Raw genomic sequence first — 20,881 nt, forward strand, 5'->3', positions numbered from 1 at the left:
TTCACTTCTCAGGCCCTGAAACGGTAGCTGATGGAGCTTTCTTACCAGACCCTCAAATTCACGCACCAGGCACGGGAAGCGGTAAGGAAAGCACGTTAAAAAAAAAAAAAAAAAAAAATTGTACCAGGAGCTTTGGTCTCCTGTTACTGAGGGCCCATTTGCGTGTCCGCGGTTGCTATGGCGACGAGTTTCCCCTCCCCTCCCCGCCTCCGAGTGGCGCCAGCGCTGGGAGGGACCTTGGGTCCCACTGGTCAGGTCCAGGACTGGGCGTGAGGCTGTGTTGGGAATAGGCTGGGTCTGGGACAGAGCGGGGTTTGGGAGTGCCTACGGATTTGATGAAAGGGACCGCAGTTTGTGACTTAGGAAACGGTGTGGTGTTTATTAGACCGGCTGTCTTGATGGGTGAGCAGGTGTGGGGAGTGGTTAAAATAAGGTTTGTTGAAAGGCCAGGCAGCTCTCACCTGAGAGTTGGGATCCTGGGTTCTGATCCTGATTCTCCACTTACCAAGGCCGAGCGGATTTACGTATTTAATTCCCCTCTCGGGCTTCAGTTCTTAGACTATAATCCTTTTCACACGAAGATTACATGGGCTTTACAGTACATACAGTGGTTTCGGTTGTACCATCTGCTCACTCGTGAGCAGTACTTTACACAACAATGCACATGAATTGAGCGCATATCCAATGCCTGGCACTGAGGAAATAAAAACAATGCTTTGGGGAGGAGGGAGGATAAATAAAGTTTGAAAATGCTGATATCTGAGCCCTCACCTCTAGAGATTCTGATTTAATGATTTTGGGTGGATTCTGTGCGTCAGCATTTTTAAAAAGCCCAGCAGGTGTTTACATGTGTAGCCAAGGTTGTGAACCACTACCCTAGTGTCTCCCACCTTAAAAAACAAACTAATAATATAGAAAAAGAGATAACCGTCTGGTTGGTCTCACATTCCCCTTTACCTACCAACCTCTCTCTGTTTCTCTCCAGCTTCTGGAAAGAGTTGGTGTTGCTAGTGTCTCATTCCTGGATTGTCTTCAAGCCTATTTTAATCTAGCCCAAATTACCTGCATCCTAACCTTTTTGTACTGGCTTTTAATAAAGCAGATTCCTGGACCTCACCAAGACTTACTGAGTCAGAAACAGTCTGGGATGGGGTCTTGAAAAGTGCATTGTAAACACACACCCAGGTTTGAAAACCATTGCCCTAAATAGTCTCGTATATTTTCATGATTTCCAATGCCATCTATACGCCAACAACCACTAACCCCTCACTGACTCTAGAGTGGATTTCTTTGCTGGGTCCCAAGGCCACATGGTGGACCCTGAATCAAGGAGAGGACCATGAATCAATTGATTGTTTGACAAATCAAGGGGAGTATCTCAAGTATATGCAACTGAATTTGCTCAATATCTAACTTTTTGTTGCCCTTCTGAAACCTATACCTTTCCCAATCTTCCTCCACCTGCGAATGTGAAACCACCATCCACCAGGTGCTCAAATCAGAATTCTGGGAGTCATCCTTATTTCCTTCCTCCTAGTCCCTCCCTTCTGTTCTCTACCTAAAGAAGACAGCAGCAAATCTTATTGATTCTACTTCTCTAATAGGTCTTTAATCATCCATATCTCTACAGCTGAGATCCTGATCCAGTCCACCACAATCGCTTAGCTATCCACAGTAGCTTTCTAACTATTCTTCCTATTGGTTTTGGCCTCCCTCTAGTCCATTCTTCATCCAGTGTTCTTCAAATTATGTTACTCCCTGACTAGGATCCTTTACTGGCTTTTTATTATACTTAGAGTAAAACCCCCAAACCTTGACATGATCCACAGAGCACTGTAATGGTGTAGCCCAGCTCCTGTATCTGGTGTCTTCACCACTTTTTGCTTTGCCTCCCACTGACCCAGGCACATTCTCTTTGATCTGACATGTCTCTGAATGCCACATACTCTGTACCATGCAAGTTAGTATTTAATTGTGGTTAATTTATTTTTATTTCTTAAGATTTACTCATCCATTTGGGGGGAGTAGGGGGAGAGAGAAAGAATCCTGAAACAGGCTCCCTGCTGAACAGGGAGCCCAATGTGGGGCTCCATCCCAGAACCCTGAGATCATGACCTGAGCTGATATCAAGAGTTGGATGCTCAACTGAGTGATCCACCCAGGTGCCCCTAATTTTTTTTTAAAGTAGGCTCCACATGGGGCTTTAACTCACAACCCAGATCAGGACCTGAGATCAAGAGTCAGCTGCTTAACCAACTGAGAAACTCAGGTGCCCCTAATTTGTGATTAATTTATGTTACAGATTCCTGCATTTGACACAGTCTGTCAAACAGAATTCATGTAACTTGAAGGCAGATCCAGCTTTACTTCTTGTTTTATTCCTTAGATGGTGCTGAGAGACATATTTGGGTATGCCCATTGATGGCTTGATTTTGCAGGGGGTGTAAGTGCAAGGAGTTGCGCTGATTAGGGGTCTGCAGAAGGAAGAAGATAGAGGTGGGTGTAGTGATTTGGTGAACTGGATATAAGAAGGATTGCATGTCCACAAGGAATTTTGATCATCTACCTCATCTACTATATTAGAATTTCCAGAATACTTCCTTTTTATTTGGTGGATTTTTATTGTTGTTTCAAATTATATATCCATACATATACGATTGCTCTGAGATCTTTAATTTCTCCAAGGAGAAATCCTCTACACCCTCCTATAGGAATAAGGGCACAATAATCTTGGTTGCCACCATCGGTGGAGTTAAACAGGGGAAAACAGCTGTGTGTGGGGTGGGGGATTTCTCTTTGCTGTTTGGTGCACGGATTATACTTAATTACTCCTTCCTTAATTATGTAATTGCATACTTAATTATTTTTTCCTTTCCAAAGTTTGTATGGTTGAATTTCTTCTCAGAGTAAACGTCCAACCTTCAGCCAGGGTAGAAGAGGGATTGTCACCTGACTGAGTTGGGGAAGGGAATCTCTTATATACTGAGTTTAGCCTGCTCCTCATTATTTCTGTCCTTAGAAGTGCTGGTGACTCCAGAAGTGCCCAGTGCACTCAGTTCCTGTAATTGTCTAGGGTGCTGTCATACTTAGGTGATACTTTCTCTATAGGTGTTGGTTTTTTTGATTTTGGTTGTCTTTTGCTTCTGTCTTTCTCTGTTCTCTTAATTCACCTGGCATTTATCCAGTTGCTTTCCATCTGTCAATTCTATTGTCCTATTTGTCTGTTGTCACTTGCTCTTCTAGGGTTGTTGTCATTTTCCCCCATCCACTTCTGCTCTAATCTTTATTATTTCCCTCCTTCTCTTGGATTTTTTTAAAAAATTTGTTTGTTCTTCTGTCTTTAGCTCCTTTAGGTGTAAGGATAGATTGTGTATTTAAGATTTTGAGACTTTTCTTGCTTCTTGAGGTAGGCTTGTGTTGCTATAAATGTTGCTCACATTTAATGCAATCTTTATCAAAATACCACCAACATTTTTCACAGAGATAGAACAATCCTAAAATGTATATGGAATCACGAAAGACCCTAAATAGCCAAAGCAGTCCTGAAAAAGCAAAGCAAAGCTGGAGGCATCACGATTCTGGATTTCAAGCTATATTACAAAGCTGCTGTCATCAAGACAGTATGGAACTGGCATAAAAACAGACCAATGTATCAGAAAAGATCAATGGAGCAGAAAAGAAAACCCAGAAATGGACCACAACTATATGGTCAACTAATATTTGACAAAACAGGAAAGAATATCCAATGGAAAAAAGACAGTCTCTTCAACAAATGATTTTGAGAGAACTGGACAGTCACCTGCAGAAGAATGAAGCTGAACCATTGCCTTACACCATACTCAAAAATTAAAAATGTGAGCTAGGAAACCATCAAAATCCTAGAGGAGAGTACAGGCAGCATCCTCTTTGACCTCAGCTGTAGCAACTTCTTACTAGACACATTTCTGGAGGCAAGGGAAACAAAAGCAAAAATGAACTATTGGGACTTCATCAAAATAAAAAGCTTCTGCACAGCAAAGGAAACAATCGACAAAACTAAAGGGCAAGAGGTTTTCAAGCTTATTAATTCTTTCAAATAACAAGCTCCTAGTTTTGTTGATCTATTCTATTGTTTTTTTTATTTCTGTATCATTGATTTGTGCAACAATCTTTATTATTTCTCTTTTCTTTTGAAGAGCTATATGATCCTCTCAATAGATGGAGAGAAAGCATTTGACAAAATACAACATCCTTTCTTGATAAAAGCTCTCTGTAGTATAGGGATAGAGGGAACATACCTCCCACCATAGCCAACACCAAAGACATACAAACATTTATAAGAGAATATTATGAGTAATTATATGCCAACAAAATAGGCAATCTGGAAGAAAATGGATGCATTCCTAGAAACATATAAATGACCAAAACTGAAACAAAAAGAAATAAAAAACCTGAACACACCCATAACCAGCAAAGAAATTGGAGCACTAATAAAAAATATCTCCCAACAAACAAGAGTCCACGTCCAGATGGCCTCCCAGAGGGATTCTACCAAACATTTAAAGAAGAATTAATACTTATTCTTCTGAAGCTGTTTCCAAAAATAGAAATGGAAGAAAAACTTCCAAACCCTTTCTGTGAGGCCAGCATTACCTTGCTCCCAAAACCAGACAAAGACCCCATCAAAAAGGAGATCGCTGATGAATATGGATGCAAAAATTCTCACCAAAATACTAGATAATAGAATCCAACAGTACATTAAAAGGATTATTCCCCAAAACCAAGTGAGATTTATTCCAGGGCTGCAAGGGTGGTTCAACATCTGCAAGTCAGTGTGATACACCACATAATAAAAGAAAGGACAAGAGCTATATGATCCTCTCAATAGATGGAGAGAAAGCATTTGACAAAATACAACATCCTTTCTTGATAAAAGCTCTCTGTAGTGTAGGGATAGAGGGAACGTACCTCAATATCATAAAAGCCATGTATGAAAAACCAACAGTGAATACCATCTTCAATGGAGAAAAACTGAGAACTGTTCTCCTAAGGTCAAGAACACAATAGGGATGTCCACTCCCACCACTGTTATTCAACATAGTACTGGAAGTCCTAGCCTCAACAATCAGACAACAAAAAGAAATAAAATGCATCCAAGGCAGCAAAGAAAAAGTCAAACTTTCACTCTTTGCAGGTGACATGATACTTTATATTGGAAACCCAAAATACTCCACCCCAAAATTGCTTACTCATACAGGAATTCAGCAAAGTGACAGAATATAAAATCAATGCAGTGGTTAGTTCCTTTATATACAATATATATATAATATAACAATGAAGCAGAAGAGAGAGAAATCAAGGAATCAATCCCATTTACAATTGCATCAAAACCCATAAGACACCTAGGAATAAAGCTAACCGAAGAGGTAAAGGATCTGTACTCTGAAAACTACAGAACACTTATGAAAGAAATTGAGAAAGACACAAAGAAATGGAAAAACACTCCATACTCATGGATTGGAAGTACAAATATTGTTAAAATATCTATGCTACTCAAAGCAATCTACACATTCAATGCAATCCTTGTCAAAATACCATCAACATTTTTCAAAAGCTGGAACAATCAATCCTAAAATTTATATGGAACCACAAAAGACCCCAAATAGTTAAAGGAATGTTGGGAGGGCAGAGACAAAGCTGGTGGCATCACAATTCTAGACTTCAAGCTATATTACAAAGCTGTAATCATCAAGGCAATATGGAACTGGCACAAAAACAGACACATAGATCAATGGAACAGAATAGAGAGCCCGGAAATGGACCCTCAACTAATCTTTGACAAAGCAGGAAAGAATATCCAACGGAAAAGAGACAGTCTCTTCAACAAATGGCGTTGGGAAAATTGGACAGCCACATGCAGAAGAATGGAACTGGACCATTTCCTTATACCATACACAAAAATAGACTCAAAACAGATAAAAGACCTAAATGGGAGACAGGAATCCATCAAAATCCCAGAGGAGAACACAGGCAGCAATCTCTGAGATCTTGGCCACAGCAACTTCTTGCTAGACACATCTCCAAAGGCAAGGGAAACAAAAGCAAAATGAACTATTGGGACTTCATCAAGATAAAAAGCTTTTGCACAACAAAGGAAACAGTTGACAATACTAAAAGACAATCTACAGGATGGGAGAAGATATTTGCAAATGACATATCAGATAAAAGGCTAGTATCTAAAATCTATAAAGAACTTACCAAACTCAACACCCCCAAACAAATAATCCAGTCAAGAAATGGGCAGAAAACATGAACAGACATTTCTCTAAAGAAGACATCCAAATGGCCAACAGACACATGAAAAAATGCTCAACATTACTCTGCACAGGGAAATACAAACCAAAACCACAATGAGATACTACCTCACACCAGTCAAAATGGCTAAAATTATAACTCCAGAAATGACAGATGGCAAGGATGCCAAGAAACCCCCTTACACTGTGGGTGGAAATGTAAACTGGTGGAGCCACTCTGGAAATAGTATGGAGGTTCCTCAAAAAGTTAAAAATAGAGTTACACTATGACCCAGCAGTTGCACTACTGGGTATTTATCCAAAGGATATAAACATAGTGATTCAAAGGAGCACCTGCATCCCAATGTTTATAGCAGCAATGTCGACGGTAGCCAAACTATGAAAAGAGCCCAGATGTCCATCAACAGATAAGTGGATAAAGAAGGTGTGGTATATATATATATATATATATATAGCATAATACCCTCTTAGCATACTTAGCATAATACCCTCTAGTTCCATCCATTTCATTGCAAATGGCAATATTTTATTCTTCTGGTATTCTTTATTCTGGTATATATATATATATATATATAGCATAATACCCTCTTAGCATACTTAGCATAATACCCTCTAGTTCCATCCATTTCATTGCAAATGGCAATATTTTATTCTTTTTGATGGCTGAGTAATATTCTATATATATATATGAATCTATATATATATATATATGAATGATAGAATATTACTCAGCCATCAAAAAGAATAAAATATTGCCATTTGCAATGAAATGGATGGAACTAGAGGGTATTATGCTAAGTGGAAACAATCAGAGAAAGACAAATACAATATGATTTCACTCATATGTGGAATTTAAGAAACAAATACAGGTGAACATGGGGGAAGTGAAGGAAAAATAAAAAGATAAAAACAGAGAGGGACACAAACCATAGGAGCCTCTTATCTATAAGAAACAAACTGAGGATTGCTGGAGGGGAAGGAGGTGGGGGGTGGGATAATTGGGTGATGGGTATTAAGGAGGGCACATGATGCAGAGAGCACTGGGTGTTATATGCAAGTGATAAATCACTAAATTCTACCTCTGAAATGAATAATACAGCATATGAAAATACAGTTAACGAAACTAAATTTAAATAAAAATTTTTTAAAAATTAAATAAAGGAGAGGGAAATCTTGAACAAAAACAAAAAACCAAAATAAATGTAGCTTTTAATTAGAATAAAACTTTTTCCCATTTGTAGACCTCTGCGCCTTTCTTATTTTCAACTTGAATTTAAGATTTTCTAAAATGTGCTAAGGGCAAGGAAGCTCTGAGGAGCAATTGCTTCAGTGTTTTTAATTTGACCACACAATTCAAAACAAATAAACAGTAATTGGTATCAATGCACAAGAATGCGTTTTGGAAAGCCATAATTGATCCACACATTCATATATACACATAGAATAATCCTGGAATAAAGTTAATTTTATTCCTCATGTCATTATATATACTGTTCACAAGTTATGACTCTGCCTTTGTGAGACTTTTATTATTAAAAAATATCTGCTATAAGTGTTAGCTAATTAATGAGGTGGTTGACTAGGTTTTTAAATGAGTGTTGTTAAATGCCTTAGCTTTTATTAATTGCATGGGCCCCTAAAAAAAGAGTAATTGAAAATTTAATTACATCAATGTTTTTCTTCAAAGAACTGAGGCTTATTAAACTTTAAATGTTCAAACATTTAAGCATCTATTGAAATACCAATAGCTATAAACAATGTGCAGTTCTAAATACTAATTAAACAAACTCTAAATCACCATAAAGCAAAGCTGAATTTTAAGTAACTTTATGTTTTAAGTGCTCTTCTCTGCTTTTACATAAGGAAGATTAACCACTTCACTACTGACCACTGCAGCAGCCTTGTGGGTATCTTCTTCTTCTTCTTTTTTTTTTTTTTTAAAGATTTTAAAAATTTATTTATTTGAGAAACAGAAATCACAAGTAGGCAGAGAGGCAGGCAGAAAGAGAGGAGGAAGCAGGCTCCCTGCTGAGCAGAGAGCTGGACGCGGGGCTCGATCCCAGGACCCTGGGATCATGACCTGAGCCGAAGGCAGAGACTTTAACCTACTGAGCCTCCCAGGCGCCCCCCTTGTGGGTATCTTCTAAAATGCTGTGGCTGCTATAGGACCACATTCTTCCTGGACGTGGACCAAGGAAGGGAGACTGATCAGACAACTTGGAACACTTAGCTAATGTCACACTGCTACTCTTGGAGACCTGTTTTTGTGTTTTATTTCCTTTTTAACCGCTAAAAGAGAATGTGAAAGTGTACAGATATGAATTTGTGTATTTGATGGTTTGGTTTAAAATACCTTCTTTTGGAAAAATAACATTTATTAGGTTTTATTTTTCGATGTAAAAAGTATATCACAACCCAGATAAATCTTTTTTTTTAAGGAGTTTATTTCTTTATTTGAGAGAGAGAGAGAGGGAGCACGCGTGCAGATGTGTGAGCAGGGAGAGGGGCAAAGGGAGAGGGAGAGAACCTCAGGCAGACTCCCCACTGAGTGGGAACCCGAGGCGGGACTTGATTCCAAGACCCCGAGATTATAACCCTGGCTGAAACCAAGAGTTGGGCACTCAACTGACTGAGCTACCCAGGCACCCCATCACCCAGATAAATCTCGTGTGCATTAAAAAAATTTAATATAACCTTCTGCTTTCCACTGTGATTGAGTAACAGGTGCCAGACTAGCCTTCCTACTACACACAGCTAGAAACCTGGCCCACGTATATGAATAATCTATTTTCAGCCAGTGGACAGTGTGCTCATGAGAGAAGGGCTTCTGCTTAGAAGCAGTAACTGGGTTCTGGCACCCAAGGGAGTATCTATGACGAGCAGAGATGAGACAGGGTATAGTTTGGGAAGACTTAGATGGTTAACGGTGGGAGGAAAGGGGACCAGAGGGGAGGGAGATTTGCAAACAAATTGCTCCATATTTCTGACTTTGGGGCTGAATACTAAGCTGTGCATCTACAGAGTGAAAAAGTACAAAGCTGGGGAAAACCCAATCATCAGGGAATGATAAGCTGAACAGCTAGTGGTGTTCATATAACCTCCTTGTGACACTGAGAGATATTTTAATGCCAAGTAGCCTGAGTGGAGAAATGTTGTGGAAGAGCAGAGCACTTTGTGGAGGTTCCAGGAAGGCTGTGCATTAGAAGTAAGCTGAACAAGTCCTAGAGGAAAGCTTCTTTAGATCTCTCTTTCCTAACAAAGCTTAAAAGCACAGCTTGATAGGATCAGACTTACCTGCAAATAAGTACCTGCCAAAATAAAACTTAACACTTAAAAGACAAGAAAATCCAGACATTCACAAAAACTGGCATCCAATTAAAAAAAAAAAACTACTAGTGGTTATAAGAAATAGGAAAAACAAACAAAACCAGGACAAAACTCAGTCAACTGAAATAGATTCAGAAATAGTGAAGAAGACAGAATGGGCAGACAAAGACTTTTAAAATAGCTGTAATAAATATGTTTAAGGGGGGGGCGCCTGGGTGGCTCAGTGGGTTAAGCTGCTGCCTTCGGCTCAGGTCATGATCTCAGGGTCCTGGGATCGAGTCCCGCATCGGGCTCTCTGCTCAGTGGCGAGCCTGCTTCCCTCTCTCTCTCTCTCTCTGCCTACCTCTCTGTCTACTTGTGATCTCTCTCTGTCAAATAAATAAATAAAATCTTTTAAAAAAATGTTTAAGGGGGATTTAAGGAAAACAATTCTAAAGAGGAAAAAACCAGAAGATACACAAAAATAAATAAATCAAACACAGTTCACAGAGTTGAAAAAGACAGTATTTTAATCAGAAAGACTCCCTGGAAACCAAATTGCAGCACATGGACTTTGAAGAAAAAAAATGGACAAAGCCTCAGTGACACGAAGGACAATATCAAGGCGTCAAACAGACGTGCAATTCATATCCCGGAGCTGAGATGAAGAGGAGAAACAAAATATGAAGAAATCATGGCTAAAAGTCTCCTGCAGATCCAAGAAACTAAAAAACTTCCAAGCAGGACAGACACACTCTTGTTGGCTGTGACAAAGCAAGATGGCCCTCTGGAGACACCCATGGGGCAAGGAAAGGAAGGAAGCTTCCAGCCAACAACCAACAAGAAACTAAGGCCCACAGTCCTCCAGCTTATAAGGAACTGAGTTCTGCCAACAACCATAGGGGCAGAAGGAATGTGTTTGGGTGACAGAAATGTTCTAAATCTGGATTGGAGTGTTGATTAGGTATGTACACACATTCATGGGACTGTACGGTTAAACTGGGTGCACTGTACCATATGTAAATGATACCTTAATAAAGGTGATTTCAAAAGTGGTATGAAAATTCACACAGTATTTACCAGAAAGGTGTACAGTGAAAAGTAAATGCCTTCTTCCCTACACTCCACCCCCTACCCATTTCTGCTTTCTCACCCTGCAAGAAACTATCATCTGTCGTTTCTTATAAACTATTTGGGAATATATTTGTACGTCTTAAGTGCATATTTATTTCTATATTTTGTTCTTTTCACAGAAGAGATCATTTCCTTCCTTCTGTATTTCCCTCTTTACTTTATTACATGTCTTGTAAGTGTCTTCACAGATATTTATGGACAGCCTGAGTCAGATATTATGTTCTGGGGCTATGGTAGCGAAAAAAACCACTGCCTCTATCTTCATGGTGACTATATTTTAGTAGGGAAGGCAGCTAACAGGTAAACTGGAACCTGAGGAGAGGAATTGCTGAAACATAGAATAGCCATAAGTCCAACTTTGGTAGGTAATGCCCAATAATTTCCCACATGGTTATATCCATTTATATTGCCCCTACAATGCATGATAATTCCCATTGCTCTACATCTAAGCAATATTTGTCCTCAATTATTTATCCTTTATTTTATGTTTCCTTGAGTACACGTGAGGTCAAGTACCTTTTCGTTAGTTTCTTAGCCATTTGGATATCTCATTTTGCAAAGTACCTATTTCTCTTGTCTGTTTTTCTATTGGATGAGTGTGTCTTTTTAATTGTTTTGGGAGGAACTCACTATACATTAGTATATTAATTCTCTTAAGTGCTGATATTTGCAGCATACCAACCTGGTCACTTTTATGAACACAAATTCATATTTTGAAAAAAGGTCATTTTATTCATGTTGTCTTCTACAGTTAGTGGGTTTTGGGTCTCCTAAGAAAATCTTTCCCTATTCCAAAATCATGAAAATATTCTCTTATATCATCTTCTAAAAATCTTACTGTGTTCACATTTAGGTCTGTAATTCATGCAAAACTGATTTGTGTGTGTGTGTGTGCGCACACACACACACATCTGTGTGTAAAGGATGAGGGAGGCATATAATTTTTCCAGAAGCATTTACTGAAAAGATGTTCTTCCCCACACTCTTCTTTGTCCATGTATATGCAGAATTGTTTCTGGGCCCTCAAATCAGTTCCACTGGTCTAGTTATCTACTTCCTACACTAATACCACTCTGTCTTAATAACTGTAGTGGCACAATCTTGGTATCTATTAAAGCAAAGACTTCTACTCATTCTTTTTGGTCAAGTGGTTACTATTACTGGCAACACATAGTTATGTATTTTAGAATCAACATGTCAAATTCCACAAAGATGGTTGGATTTTGATTGGGATGGAATTGAACCTGAAGATAAAGTTGAGGAGAACTGACAAAAAACAATGAGTCTTCTGATAAATGCCTATCCCTTTGATTCCAACTTTCTTAATTCTTTTCAGTAGGAATCAAAAAGGTTTCTGCATAGAGATTTTGCCCATCTTCTGTTAGATATACTTTCAGTCCTTGATACTATTGTAAATGTTTTTTACGTCACTGTAAATGGTTTCTTTTTTTTTAAACTTCATCTTATGTTATTGATGTGTAGAAATACAATTAATTTTCGTATATTGATTTTATTTGAGCAACATTGCTAAATTCATTTATTCTAGGAATTATTTGTGGATTCTTTTGACTTCTTTATCGATGCAATCTTATTACCCATGAAGAAAGACAGAGTTAATTCTTTCAATTCTTTGCCATTTGTTTTTCTTGTTTAATCTTACTGGTTAAGATCTCTAACAAAATGTTGAATAGAAGTGGAGATAAGAGGCATTATTGTGCCTGTGGGGGAGGTACTAGTAATCCAGGAACATGTCTTGTTTTGTTTTTAATATAGGCTCCACATTCAGTGATGCCCAATATGGGGCTTGAACTCACAATATTGAGACTGAGACCTGAGCTGAGATCAAGAGTCAGACGCTTAACCAACTGAGCCATCCAAGTGCCCCTCAATCTAGGAACATCTTAATCCAGTCTCAGGAACTGAGATTTTTCTGGGCCACCTAGAGAATGAGAGACTGATCTTGGGCAATTTAACTTCTCCTCTGTCCTTATTCCTGGGACTGAGTCCTTCATAGGTTTTTAACCATAGAGGACCCTGGTCCACTATTAGGCTGGGTCCTGGGTTCCAACTTTTGTACCTATAGCACCTTGGGGTTGTCAAACATACTACTCAGCATCTTAACCTCTTAGAGGCAGGTAAATGAACTTGGGAAAAAGTGGCTTCAAATGCCTTGATCACGTCTGTGTATTAATGAACACACACACACACACACACACACACACACACACCTGCCACACAGGTATATATGTAGGGTAAAATCCTGTAAGTGAAACTGCTATATTTAAGAGTTTTTATGTGTGCATATTTGATATACATGCATCTGTAGAATAAAATTCTTGTGGAAATAAATGAAAACCATCCAAATGAGAGCAGGAGCCCTTTATGGAGAATGTGCTGGAACAAGCGAGTCAGGTACCATCACTTGCATTTGGCAGAGAATCAAAGGCAGGCAAAGGAGTGAGAAAGCTTGGCAGTGAAAAAAGGGAAAGCTTCAGCTATTTTCTGACGAGAGGCTGTTGACCTGGGACAGCTGAATGCAGGCTAACGAGAAGCAGGGTACCTTATGTGACTGATTTGGAGACCGTATTTGGCTTTCTTTGCTTGATCCTCATCTGGAAGCTGGGGGCAAAAAATCGGGAGACTGACAGTTGTTGACCAAATCCTGACCATTCTGGGCCAGTTACCACAGAGGCTGTGATTCCAGTTCCTGGACGGCTTGCTGTAGAGTTAGCGGTTTGGTTTTCTGGGATGGTTGCCGCAGTGGTTACGGTTTGGCTTCCTGAACTTATGTGGGTCTGACCACTAGCTATTGATATATTCAGTCTCTTGTCCTAAAACTGATATGGCTGTACTGAAGAGCATATACAGTAAACATTTTACCTGGTAACTTCAGTAAAAGTTGTATCAATTTCTGCATCTTCTGGTAACGCGTGGTAATTTGCGCCAACACAGCTGGCTGTTCTTTTGAACTTTATTCATCTGATACATAAAAATTTGTATCACATTATGTCTTTCATTTGCATTTTTATAAGATTGAGCATCCTGTCATATATTTAAGACTCATTTGTGTTTCTTTTTCAGTGACCTATCTTCTCCCCTGTTTTGCCCATTTTTGTAATAAATTGTTGGCATTTTTTCCTGTTGATTTGTGGGTACTCATTATATATAAAGGAATTTGTCCTTTTGAACATTAATAAAATTATAAATATCTTCCCCGGATTATTGTCCTTTGACCTTGTTTTTTATTTCCAAAGTTTTTATGTAGCTAAATTTATCAGTCTTTTTCATTAGTGCTTTCTGGGGTTTGTGTCTAAGAAGGCCTTATTTACTCTGAGATTAGAAAACAAAACAAAATCATGCTAAGTAGTTTTATTTCTTTAAGTACAATCTGGGGATACTATTTATTAACCAAAACGATGTCTTTTTGTTTACTGAGAGGCGACTTGACAAAAGCATAATCAATCTTAAAATCCCCGGTGAAACCCAGGCTTCCCATCTTCAGCATTCTGAAGTATTCTCCAGGCAGGGAGGCTGTGGCACAGAGGCTCACAGGGGCAACACTGGAAAAGTCCAGGAGTCAGAGTCCAAAAGTCTCCACAAAGCAAAAGATTCTGGTCTCCTTCAGAAGTCCTATCCCCTAATCCCCACTGCCTGTGTTTTCCTCCCCCCAAATTCCATGTCCAGGGCAAGTCCTCAGTTTACCGGTGGGAGAATCTCTTCTTGGAATCTTTCATTGTCTTGGCCATCATCCGGGCAGTTTGTTGGTGGGTTTCCTGCTGCTGACCACCGTGCCTCTTGGCCCTGCTGGAGCTCGGGCTGTCAGAGCATGGCTTCCCCAAGAAGAGGTTCAGACGGTCGCTCCGTCCCTGCGGCAGGGAGCGTGGCTGCTTCCTGGAGGGATGATGCTGGCTTGATCTGCTCCTCCTAGTTAAACTTCTCCTGGCTCCTTCAGACATGAGAAGGGGGCCAGGTCACACAGTTGAAAAGGGTCAGCCCTTATTGGCAGGTGCAGATTGGATATTCGTTGTCGGTACTCCGTAGCTGCTGCTCTTGGGCGTCCCAAAGCCACACGTACATCTCCTACCATGCCCCATGGTCTTCTGGACTTTCTTAAAGTTTCAGTGACAATGAATTTTCCATAATGTATGTTTCTCCAACTAGGACATGATTGTATATTTATGCGATAGAGCCGATTGGCATAAAGTCTCCCAAGTGGATGGGCTCAAGAACAGAATGGGTGACATCCTCCCGCTTCCAAGATGGATGCTGTTTTTAAGTCCCCGGATGCACGGTTGGCACAGGGGGATCATTTTGTGGAGCTGGGCACACTTGGAACCGGAAAACATCTGCATCTTCGAATTCATTCTGAGCCCAGGAAATCCAGCTGCTTCCTCTTCCAGGGGTGAAGACAGTACTTCTTGCTTTGGTTTGGAAGGAGGACACTGACTCAAGGGCAGAAGTGGTCAGTCATCGGCCTGTACCGTGGGCGAAGGAAGGTCTGGCAACACTGGCAATGCCTCAGTGGGGACCTCTCTCAGCTTGGCTGAAGGGGCTCCAGACGGCCGCGGCTCCTCTGGCTTGCTTTTGTTCACCTCAGGTAACCTCTGGCCTGAGTCCACGTTTTCACTAGTGCTTTTAGAATCATGTTTAAGTCCTTTTTCTCCGAATGCAGTAGCTGAAGTTTTCGTGATTGTTTCCTTTTTCCTTTTTCTTCGGGGGACATAGAGGCACGGTGGCTGGTTCCAATTCATGATGCAGATCTCAGCATCACAGAGGAGCCCACCGACTTGCTGTCTACATCAGAAGCTTTTATTTTCCCTTCCTGAGTCCTTGAGCTGTTAGAACTTTCTCTTTCACCTTGGGCCACAGGCCTCCTGCCCACTTTCCTACGTCTAAGCTGTCTAGACTTTGCTTGTTTTTGTCTGATTTGGTTTTCTGGGAGCCTTGCTCTTTTGCTCAAGGCATCCGAAGCAACCACCCACGGAGGTGAAAACGTAGGGGTACAGTGGCCCTCTTTCCTTCTTCCGTGACACCCCCACAGAAGGTGTGTCTTCTTTGTGTTGTCTCAGGACAGAGGCCTTAGGCTTTCCTCTCTGAAGAAGACCTGGTGTGATTTCTGGCTGATCAAAGCGTTGGACTCCTCACGGCTCTTGGTACCTACCAGGAGTTTGTTCCTTTAGGATGATGGGTGCCCCTTGCTTTGACTCACCGCCCCTTCCCCTTGGGGCCACCTGGGTGGCCTTCTTGCCTGAGCCCTGGTCTGTCCTGAGAGGCAGCAGGGTGGCCTTCCCCAGGCCTCTGGCATGCAACACGGGCCTGTGCTGGCCATCTGCGCCTGTCCCCAGACTGCTCCCGGGGAGTCACCAGAAGATTCCTGTGCTGAGGACCAAACTGGAGTACTGGAGTACCACCTGGGACACCAGGTGGGGCCTGTGTGTGGGTGGGTGGGGGTGGGGTGTGGGGTGGGGTGGTTCTGCCTGTGCTCAGGGCAGTCCTGCCTATACCTGGAGGCTTTGCGGGGTTGTGCATCGTCTCCCTCCATTCCGGCCTCCTGAAGAGCCGTGCCAGGGTGCTTTGAGGAATCTTCTTCCCCAGGTAGGGCTCAGTGTCTGATCCACAGGAGTCAATTCTGCCGGTGTTTGTGCAAGTGAGTGACTGTCCGTTTCCCCCCACACTCTCTCCCCACTTGTCCGTGAGCATGGCTAGAGATGAGCCCGGCAGGCGGACCGCCTCCTCAAATCTCGCTGCTGCTTCTTTGGGTAGAGGCTGGTGAGCAGCCAAGCCCTCAGCTCCTGCACAACTGAGTGCCCCGACCTTGCTGCCACCGCCCGAGCGACCTCGCTGCTGAGACCCTGAGCCGGGCTCCGTTGGGCCTGTGGCTGGGTGTGCCCAGAGGGAACTGGGTCTGCAGTCTGGGTGCTCCCGACACCCTGGCTTCTGCTCCTCGGGAAGTGGAGCCATGGCAGCGTGCAGCCCAGGACAGAAGGAAGCTCCCTGGTCAAATCCTGGCCTCATAAGTATCCCAGCCGTCCTCCTTTGGGCACTCTAAGGGGCGCGCCCCAAAGAAATGAACTCCTATGGGTGGTCCCTGGGCTGCTCCACCCCTCTGCGATCCTGAGAATCAGCAGGAGCCAATCAGCAGTGACCATCCTCGTGCCCTGCGCCTGCTGTTGGCTACCTTAATTTTAACCTCAACCCAGCAGCACGAGTAATATTTCCCCCATTTTATGGATGAGGAAACTGAGGCTCAAGGAGATCAAATTAACTTGCATGTGGTCACATAACAGAAAGAGATGAAGCCGGAATCTGAATCTAGGTAGCGCAGGCCTAGGGCGAGCGCTCACCTCTGAACAGGGGGAGGAGTTGAGGCCTAGAGACAGGATTAGTCTGAAGTCGTACAGTGTAGCCCTGTGAGGCCGGTAATAGTCCCTACCTTGGCTTGCCCCAAAATCAGTGTGACACGGGCATCAAATAAATTCTTCAATGAATGAACAGACATTGGCTGGGACTATCTGAACGTCCACGGTGGGGCCTGAGCCAGATCAGCCTAAGGGCCCCACCCCCCAACCCAATTATCCTTGAAGCCCTTACCCTTCTTTTGGAAGGACTACATTTTATTACTATTATTACCATTAAAAATAATCACTTGGGGCGCCTGGGTGGCTCAGTGGGTTAAAGCCTCTGCCTTCGGCTCAGGTCATGATCTCAGGGTCCTGGGATCGAGCCCCACATCCGGCTCTCTGCTGGGCGGGGATCCTGCTTCCCCCGCTCCCCCCCCCCCGTCCCCCTCTCTGTCTATTTGTGATCTCTCTGTGTCAAATAAATGAATAAAATCTTAAAAAAAATAATCACTTAATATTCTTAAGATAACAGCATTGATCACAGCTCCTTTGATTAGCTCAGACCTGATTAGATCCTAGATGGATCTCCAGGAATGCCAGACCTGCTCCAATCAGGAAAGTTCCATGGTTGTTCTTCCTTTATTTTTTTATATTTAAGATTTTTAATCTTTTGAACAGTTCTATAGGTATACATTGTGAAGCATTATCAACCTTTCCCTCGGTTCTTCACAGTTGTCTTAATATTGTTTACATAATTTATTTATATGGTAACCTATATTCCCTCCCCCATTATTCTAGGTTTTAAAGATACCTCAAGTCTTAGAATTTATTAGATTTAAGAATTCTTGGCAGTTATTATTGTTTTTGATATTCTTAGTAGTATCAATTAGCAGTTCTAATATCACGTGATTGCTTCCATAACCAGAGGTCAAGTTTAAAGGGAACAAAGAGAATAAATAAAAACATCACATTCCCACAACCCAGATATGCTAAGGTGTTAACCAAAGGTGAGTGTATGGATAGACACTCTTCCAGGTCCTTTTCTATGTGTGTATATACAGATACGTGTGCATGCGCGTGTGCACACACACACACACGTTTTATCAAAATGAAATCATATTAAATAGTGTTCTTTAGCCAGTTAGTTCTCCGACCTGGATCTCTCATTGTATCTGGTTGTTGTAGCCCTCACGTCTCTTTGAATCACCACAGCTTCCCCCACCCCCTACCTTCTCTATTGTTACTTTATTTTTAACAACACTGGCTTGTTCAAGTTCAAGAAACCAGGAGGATTGTTGTCTGGAACATCTACCCTTCCAGATTTGTCTCACTGCTTCCCTGAGGTCTCACCTGCTGCTCTATCACTGGTGAATGAGAAGTTGGTTCTAAAGGGTTGATGAATTTCAGTTAAATCCTCTTACTTGCCTTAGTGGTGACACTGAGAACCTCACGTTGCACACGTCAGGGAACCGACAGCTCCTGTGACAGCTGTCTGACCTCCCTATCGCCCCGCTCTGTGATAAACAAAGTAGCCTGTGTCAGCATGGCTTTTGGAAAAAACACAAATGTTGTAATTCCCTAACCTAGTGCAGTGTTGAATAACAATGACGTGGTATGGAACGTCTCCTGTTTCAGTAGACTTTATAGTTCTCTGAAATCCCAAATTCCATGATCAGTTCACACTCAGGATTAACACACAAATGCCTCCTCTCGTGGAACACTGTTCTGAGCACAGCGGATTAGTTCTGACTTTATATTAGATACACTGAATGCCTTTCCTGGATCTGTAGACACTTTCTTGGTAGTTCTAGTGCTTTGTCAAGTTGTACAGCATTTGAAACTTAGGAAGTTTCCTGGTAGAAACAAGAGGTAATCAGGAAACAAACAAACAAACAAAAAAAACAAATTAGAACTTATGGGTATATATTCAAGCTTTTAAGTGAATATTAGATGCAGGGACTATAAAATAGAACTATACTAAAAACATTTGAAAGAAGAAATGTGTCCTTTTTAACTGTTTGTTTTTGAGATAGAAAGCTTAATGCAGAATTTGGATCTTATTACAGAAATTGAAACAAGCTCATGCAAATTAATCTCCATTGCACCCGTAAAAAAGAAATTAAAAGCACTAATGTTGCATGTGGTGTATATACAGTAACATTTCCTAAATATCTTCTGGGTCTAAAACTAGGAATGATATTCAATGCTTCCTTTTCCTCAGGCTACAGTATCATAGGATTCAATTTTGAATCTGATAATGGAGGCATTTTTGTCGCACAATTGCCCACAAAGGAAATGAAGGAAGAAGAAAACAGCCAGATCATTGAAGCAGAGACAAATGAGACATTGCAGTTGGATGTTCACTTCTGGACCTCCTTTCTTTGGTAGACAGAAATTAACTGAGCATCTAATTGTGTCCATTTCAGGGGTATATCATCTTTCACAGTTTAAACTGACCATTTGTTGGTGGCCCATTCTTACTTCTTTAATTCAGAAAACGACTTTCTATGCTAATCTGAATGGCATGAGAATAAAGATGTTACAGATCTGGTAAACTTTACACTCTTAATTAACAAATTCCTGAGACCATATTCTGTGTTTCAAGTAATAGCATATCTTGAATATTTAGCATTAGATACGTGAGTAGTATTTTCTTATATCTTTTTTCTGTTCTCACTTAATTCTGAATTCCCATCAAACTCATTTCCAAGAAAAAGTTGAAGTATTATTTCAAGGCCCGGAGCCCCCCAATACAAGCTGTTTTGCCATGTGCTTACTCAGAAAGCCCTTTTTGAAGCAGCTTCATTACCAAACACAATTCTAAGTCACTGAACCAAAGGGTGTCCCTCAGTCCCTTAGCAGACAATCCATTGTCTGCCATACACATCACGACTATTTGCCAAACTTGGTGATTCCAGTCAAAGACCCCTAGAAATATTTTTGACTGGAGCTGGGACAGCTACCATTTTCCAGGAATGCAATCAAACCCTGGACAAGCTCTCTGCAAGGTTATTTATATTCCCTGAAGAGTATGGCCAACATGGCCCAGATCAGCCCAGGCTCCAGAGGTACCTCCATCCTGAGAATGAGAGCTTTGCCTGCTTCTTCATCATGCTCTACTGTGAGTTCCCCAGGTCCCTGGGTCACTGTTCGGGTGGCACCCCAAGGATGCTAACAGAAATCTGAGGGAGATAATTCAGACAGATCCTCCAGCTCAAGTTTTGTCCGGGTGGGTGTGAGACCCAAGGTGTGGCGATGGATGGTGGACGAGAAAACGCCTAGGTTTCTCTGCATCTGCGCATGTGCAGTGAGGTGAGGTGGGGTTCGGAGTCCCAGGGGGTGGGAAGTGTGGTGTGGAGGATGTGACTTCAAGTGACTTTGTATGGAACTTTCCCTCCCAGTGAAAGAACATGGCCCTGCGCCCCATACCTCCCAAGACTGGGGCAAAGAACGTGGATGTCAGAGTGGCTCTTTGTGAAGGTGCTGGATGTAATACTTTGGCCCAGAAATTTTCTGATCTGGGAACAGTTGAACCCAGGTTGAGGTTATGTTTGCTTCCTACTTGCCTACATTAAATTTAAACAATTCAAAAATATATGGATTGACCCCTAAGTTGCTGTGCCCCCAGGCCTTCCTCTACCCACAGGTAATGATGTATCTGGGTTTTTAGTCCTTACTTTTTCTATGAGTGAAAGATTGCGGCTGTGTATTTCTGTGACTTTTCACTTTACAGTAGCTCTTAGAATTAGGTAGATCTACATAGGCTGCGGTAGAAAGATTTTTAAGACATATTATTAAGGGGGAGGG

The 20,881-nt window shown here is 41.5% G+C and overlaps 1 protein-coding gene across 1 annotated transcript in view; it reads left to right on the plus strand.

The window, feature by feature from the left end:
- KATNAL2 (katanin catalytic subunit A1 like 2) overlaps nucleotides 1-20,881 on the plus strand; it is a 66,516-nt gene continuing 45,635 nt past the window's right edge. Inside the window, exon 1 of the mRNA XM_046025420.1 lies at nucleotides 1-81. Coding sequence (XP_045881376.1) covers nucleotides 31-81 — 51 coding nt within the window. The 5' untranslated portion in view covers nucleotides 1-30. The remainder of the gene's footprint in view (nucleotides 82-20,881) is intronic.

This window comes from Meles meles, chromosome 12, assembly GCF_922984935.1.
Source record: "Meles meles chromosome 12, mMelMel3.1 paternal haplotype, whole genome shotgun sequence".
Classification (NCBI taxonomy): Eukaryota; Metazoa; Chordata; class Mammalia; order Carnivora; family Mustelidae; genus Meles; species Meles meles.